Raw genomic sequence first — 6,859 nt, 5'->3', positions numbered from 1 at the left:
GTTTCATCTTTCAAGTGTTTGATTGGTGAAACTAACTAGACATCGAATCCAGATCAATTTGCATCAACTTCATCATAACATCATTTGCATAAGTTGATTTGATTTCGGTGCCACAAGATGAAGAGCTCAGAAGAAGCTACCACTTCGTGAAGACCGAATGAGTTCATCTGGTATAAGGCAAGATAACAGAAAGGTAAAGTTGCTCTATAAATAGGGATCTAGGAATTGTGCTTTGCGTGGTACTTTGTAAGAATATTGTTGACACTAGTGGATTGGACTCAATGGAAAGTCCTCAGTTTTTTAACCCAAAGGTGGGTTTTTTCCGGCAAAAAACTTCTTGTGTTCTTTGTCTCTTAAACTTGTCCACATATCTTATTTACTTACATATGCTTCATGCATCCTATGAATTGTTATTTGATATGTGTTAGAGACTAAGGTTGCACTGCATATTATAAGCAATGAATTAGACTGTTGTTGACTAGGATAACTTGTAGTGAACTAAGTTTGATTTTTATAGATTTGCGTTTGATTAACTAACGAATCTGTACTTAGTTGAATGGTGAGCTTGACTAGTCAATCCAACATACTTTAATTCATAATTGCTTTGTCATTGTTGTTTGCATAATGAACTGATATGTAAATGTGTTCAAGCTTAGGAATCATTGTTGTGAACCGAATCTGGGAAGACTCTGATTAGTTGAACATATTGGTCAGTTAGGTTTTGTTCTTGTAGCTACACTTTTTACCACTGACTAACTTGTAACTAGTTGCCTAGCTCATTTGACTAATCCACCATGCAAATTTAAGTTTTTATTTGCAGGATATTCTACATAGTACCCAATTTCATTATCCAAATTGTTAAGTTCATTCATAAATCTTTTACATCAAAATGAAAACCATCAAGTGGGTTATTTCGCTTGTGTAGGTTGGGAAATCAGGAAGCTGATTTCGGATGCAAAGTCCAGAGGGACCTGGGCTTTCATGACTAGGGAAGAAGACTTGTGATACTGATATTCGGCTTCTTTCACTTTTTGTTCTTCAGTTTCTTATTTAATTTTACATTTTAAATTAATTTTTTAATGTTTCTTACATTTTCCAAATATTAAATATATTCATAAAGTGATGTGACAACAATATTCTAAAAAACGCTAGGTGCTAGTCAGGCGGCTAGGCTGGGTCTAGATAGGCGCCTAGGTGTGAAGCTTTGCTGGAAGTGGCTTGGCTAAGAACATTGGGAGACATTGTCTGGAACTTTGATAAAATCCCTCTTGCCAGTCCCCATCTCCCTGACTCGTTGGGTACTAGTGGTACACAGAAGTCATGGGTGATCATTGGTTCGATGCTTTGGGCAAAACCAATTCCCAGGGTGTGACGGGCCGTGTGTACAAGGCCTGGGTACATATTCACCGCGACATGTTGATCCGCGATTACTAGCGATTCCAACTTCATGTTCCCGAGTTGCAAAGAACAACTAGGCAGATTTAAGTAAATCTATTATATTTCATGTGAATAAGTGTCTGCTTATACTTAAAATATGTATAATTTCATCATAAACTACAAAATAGAATGAAATATATATTATAAAGTACTGGAACATAATGAAAACATGGGGAACAAGGATATAATGTGTGTTCATTTAAGTATGCAACAAGTCTCTTACAATTTTTTGAAAAAAATAAAATACAAAATGAAAATTATCTATTTCCTATCTAAATGAGTCTGACCTAAGCGGATTTGGACGGGCTAGGCAGGAGCTTAGGCGGTCTAAGCGGGCACTTAGGTGGTTTAGGCGGACGCCTTAGCAAGTCTTGACATCCTTTCTTAATTTTCAAACGCCTAGGCATTAATCGAGGCGGTGGTTAGCCACCTAGCGCCTAGACAAGGCCTAAATGGCACTAGACGGGGATTTTTAGAATAGTATGTGGCAGACATGTAATCATGTAATATAAGTGAGCTCCACCAGTGCACATCACAAACTTAACAGTTTTCCTAAACCATTATTTTTTTTTCAGACAAGGGACAACAGGAACAGTTGCATTTCCATTCACATTGATGCGAAGGGCATGAACCTCCTTCCCAGCAACTGCAGAAGTAATGTGAATTTGGTCCATAACAATATTGATACAACCTGGAGGCTCAGAGCAACCAAATTTAATGGCTTCTTCAGTTTCAGAAGTTCCTTGAAAATCACTGTACGAGACATCAGTCACACTAACTGCCGAAGTCTGTCATTTATCAAAACAATTCACAAACATATTGTTAGTACTTCATCAATTAAATTTGATTTTGCTAATCAAACCTTTAATTAGTACTACATATGAAATACATTAACATACGTAATTTTTGCAGTCATGTCGACCATTACAATAATGTTGGTCAATGATAATTGGATTTTTGGCTGCTACTAGTTTGATTTGCTTAAAAGATATATTCTTCGCATATCCACAACCGCCCTGGATAAAAAGCAAAAATAAATGAATAGATGTAAAAAAATAAAATTTGGATAAATGGAATGCGACTCTAGATATAAAGAGAAAACCCCTTAACCACGAATTACGTAATACCTGCCATGTCTTAATTCTAGCTCCATTTTGTGTGCCATTAAAATTACAATTTCTTACATGAATCGCCTCTGCTGTGCCGTAAGCTCCATGTTCACCTAAGCTTCCCACACTATATATGTATTGATGGAGTTGGAAATTTAGCACAGTTTATGAAAGTATTTCTTGGTAATAAATATACATAAAAGCAATGTACTAACCTAATTCCTTGACCTGGTCCGCATGCAATGTTGGTGATATCTATATAAGACGAGCCATTAATAATTGCAATACAATCATCACCTATTGCAAAATCCCCCAAAAATATATTAATCATTATGAAATTACATAACAAATCATTGAGAGCAACTAGCTAGTTGTCTAGTGGGATCATTCTCAAATTGAAAGAGTTTCAAGTTCGAATTTGGAATTTGATAAATAAAAAGGAATTGTTATTGGTACTCTAAAAATCTCATTTTACACTCCAAATTTTCTATAACTAGAAATAAAAATATAACTGTGAGAAGTGTAAAATGAGATTTTTGAAGTGTTAATAATAATTTCCAAATAAAAAACTAAAACAAAATTCGAGGATAACAATATTGCTAAAAGTGAGACAAAATAAGATTGATATACGGATTTCTACCGGTTCCAATTACGGAGTCATGAATATTGACATAGCTTGACACAGAGATGTCAATTCCATCTGTGTTGGGACTATTTTCCGGTGCAATAATATGAAGATTAGAGATAGTAACATGTTTGCAATTGTTAATACTAATACGTGCCTTTGGACTGTCACGGTGTGTAAATCCACTCAATTGAAGATTGTCACATTGGTTAAAGTGCAGAGCCTGCAACAATTATTCATAATTGCATTTTTCGAATTCGACATTAATTTGTTAACAAATCAATTTCATGCTAGGAGAAGAAATGTCACCTTTGGTCGTTTACACCTGACCTTGTTCACCTGGAAATTAATGAGTGATAATTCTATGTTATACTTGAGCAACTGAATTACTTTCTCTTCTGCACACTTTTGTACTTAATTATTTCGAGATTTTATTTTTATCATATAATTTAAAGAAAAAATAAATAAACATGCATGCGTGAAAAAAAAAAATGAATGTGTTAAAACCACTTATGCTAAATTATAAAAGATGTAAGAGCTCATAAATCAAATTATCAATGTTAAGAAATTTACATTTAAAATGTGATTAAGTAGGGTAGCGTTGCTCCACCATGGTGAACCCTGCCCATTGATATCTCCGGTTCCATTGATGATAAGGTTGGTCACTTTTAAAAATGTTAGCCATGATTCGCTGCCGCACTCTTTCCATGCATCCAGATTGCTAGGTGCCACAATGGTTCCCAAAATCTGAAATCCACCCAACTCAATAAAGTAATTAAGCAAGCCTAATACATACTTGAGGAATATACATAACGAAGCAAAACTCATGAATTAAATTCTGGTATTATTTCTATGGCTAGTTGCTTTACCTGGACATGGACACAGCTAGATTTGCAAGGGCCTGAGAATTTGGTAGGTTGTAAAAGGTATGTTTTATTCGCTGGTATTTCAAGTGTCGATGATATCCCTTGCGTTTGTACGCATGAAACATTCCACGCTTTCAAGAAAGCCTTTCATGCAAATATATATAGTTAGCAAATTGCTTGTTAATGAGAATAAAAATGACAAATTTAAGAAAGCAAAAAACAGTTCATGAAAATAAACGCATGTACGCACATAAATGTGCGTAGACAGATGAAAAATTTACTGTAGAATCATCAGTTTTGCCATCACCAAGAGCACCGTAGTCAAGCACATTAAAAGTTGTCAGACCACGTCCAATACTAAAATTGGACGAAGCAATGCAAAGTATTAGAAAGCCAATTACAAGTGCATTCCTCATGATTAAGGCACCTAAAAAAATGTGACTAAGTCGTAATAACATAATTGTAGACATGTTAATGTGGATAGTAAATATAAAATGCAAACCATATATACACACACATATGAGACTACGAGATGAAAAGATCTAAGCCTTGCTTTTTGATTCATGAATTTAGATTTACCTTCATCAATTGCAATGTTCTTTTATATATGAATTTTCATTTATTTTCAGTATACAGATACATTTACCATATAGTAATTAGCGTGCAGTCCCTTCATTTTGTTTCATTCATGTCCTTTTTTGAAACTCACTTTATATGTAAATGTATTCAAACCACGCATTAAGGTTCCATCTCAACAAGTTAATAATCCTTTTCATTTAGGTTATTGCAGTAGTAGTGAGCATAATAATTAATGACTGGCCAGCATGAGAAAGTTCTGAATTTGATTTCTACATTGAATATCTGTGAAAAGACGTACGTATAAATTAAACACTTGGAGACAATGTACCTTGGAATGCAATTGTAAGCCAAATGTTTATTTTCATTCGTTGTCATATTAATTTGAGTAAATTCTATTTTGATACACATACAAATCAAATTGTTTTTATTTTTTATTTTGTCGAAATGTTGAATATTATTAAAGACAAATCGAAATGTTTACATCATAAGTCTGAGTATTAAATAACCACTCTGATTCTAGATCACCCTAAGAATGAACCCCCCTACACGTGTGACATAAGATGCCACCAGATGCGCGGCCTCATTATAGGCACGAGGAGCATAAAGAAACTCCACAGCACATAATTGTTGTTTAAGAAGAGAAATATCCCATAAAATACCATCTAAAAGTGCCTCTGGCTGCAAACTCCCACGAATCATATCAACAAAAACCTGAGAATCAGTTTCCAGCTGCACTGACTCCAAACCACCTTCCACACACCACATCAAAGCCAACCTCACTGCTTCTGCTTTCGCCATAACACTCGAAACACACATAATATTGCCCACACCTCTAGCCCCTTTAAAAAAGCCCACAAAATCCCTTGCAACCCAACCAAAACCACCCATACCAGTACGGTTACACCATGCTCCATCACAATTAATTTTAATTGTTCCAAGAGGTGGACTTAACCACCCATGCAGATCCGTCCGCCTCCCTTGTTGCCCACGGGATAGTTGTTGCAGCGGCTCCCCATCACACAACGCCATCTCTGCCCAATGTTGCCTTAATAAATGCAGAGCAACTATAGGCTCTACCGTAGTCTTCTCAAACACCAAGCTATTACGACACTTCCAAATCCTCCACAACCCACAAACTACCCATCGCATGAGGTCATTAGTCTCCCCCTCCCCTCCATATTTTGCACATAACCACTTCCAACATGCCAAGAAATCCTCACCCACCACCAAGGCAACATTTAGTTGAAGTGGAGAATCAAACCAAAAAACTCGAGCAAAAGGGCACCTAAAGAAAATGTGTACCTGTGTTTCCACTTCACCTTCACATAACAGACAACAATTCTCCAGCCGAATACCCCTATATTGTAAACTTGCACGCACAGCAAGGATGATACAAATCAAATTGTTAGCTAACTCCCTAATATATGTCTCGTATATATAAAACGGTAGAATCCGACTTTATTAAAGGGTTGTGCAGTAATGTGGTCAGTTCTTTTTAATTAAATAACACATACGATTACTATATAATTAAGATGATATTTGTCACCTAGTATTATGGTCTAATGACATTTGTCTTCATTTGTAAGTGAGAGGTCTTAGGTTCGATTCTCATCAAAAGGGAGTTTGAACCACATTAGCTAGCTCATTGTGACGCTAAGCCCACACCCTCCCCCTTTGTATAGATAATATCGTTTGTTAAAAAAAAAAAAAAGATGATATTTGGGAAAGGGAGGATCTCGGCATAGCCACAAAGTCAGTTATAATTAGGTGCCGAATTATTATTTATAGGAGTCAAACTTGATATTATGCGTTAAATAAAAAAGGAATATTACTAAAATACTCTACATATGGGAAATAAAATAGGGAGCAAGAGCATAGAGAGAATAAAGAGAAAATGGAGGAGAAATCAAGGTGTATTTTCTTCTTTTATTTATTTTTTAACAAACGATATTACCTACACTAAGGGGTGGGGAAGTGGGCTAAGCCTCACAATGGGCCAACCATAATAATGTGGTTCCAATTTGTCTTTGGCGAGAATTGAACCTAAGACCTCTCACTTACAAGTGAAGAGGAATACTACTAGATAGTAATACTAAGTGGAGTATTTCCTTCTTATTAGAGTTCCTATTTATAGACTTAGGATTTATATAGGAAATATCTCAACTATTTACATATTACATATTGGCCTAGAATGTGAACAGCTACATAATAAATATTATTTATAACTCTCTCACTTGAATGTT

At 35.4% G+C, this 6,859-nt stretch overlaps 1 protein-coding gene across 1 annotated transcript; it reads right to left on the bottom strand.

Annotated features, from left to right (window-relative positions):
* Window positions 1-1,997: 1,997 nt before the first annotated feature.
* LOC137740609 (putative polygalacturonase At3g15720) lies at window positions 1,998-5,645 on the bottom strand. Its single transcript, XM_088700671.1, has 9 exons — window positions 5,276-5,645; window positions 4,319-4,464; window positions 4,041-4,181; window positions 3,745-3,918; window positions 3,187-3,394; window positions 2,762-2,843; window positions 2,565-2,673; window positions 2,337-2,453; window positions 1,998-2,225 (listed from the first exon to the last, which is right to left on the bottom strand). The coding sequence occupies exons 1-9, from the start codon at window positions 5,643-5,645 to the stop codon at window positions 1,998-2,000; spliced, it is 1,575 nt and encodes a 524-aa protein (XP_088556797.1).
* Between the last annotated feature and the right edge of the window lie 1,214 nt (window positions 5,646-6,859).

The sequence above is a fragment of the Pyrus communis genome, chromosome 9 (assembly GCF_041283825.1).
Source record: "Pyrus communis isolate YQ-2024b chromosome 9, ASM4128382v1, whole genome shotgun sequence".
Taxonomy (NCBI): domain Eukaryota; kingdom Viridiplantae; phylum Streptophyta; class Magnoliopsida; order Rosales; family Rosaceae; genus Pyrus; species Pyrus communis.
The sequence above is the reverse complement of the archived record's forward strand: the minus strand, read 5'-3'. Positions and strand labels throughout refer to the sequence as shown.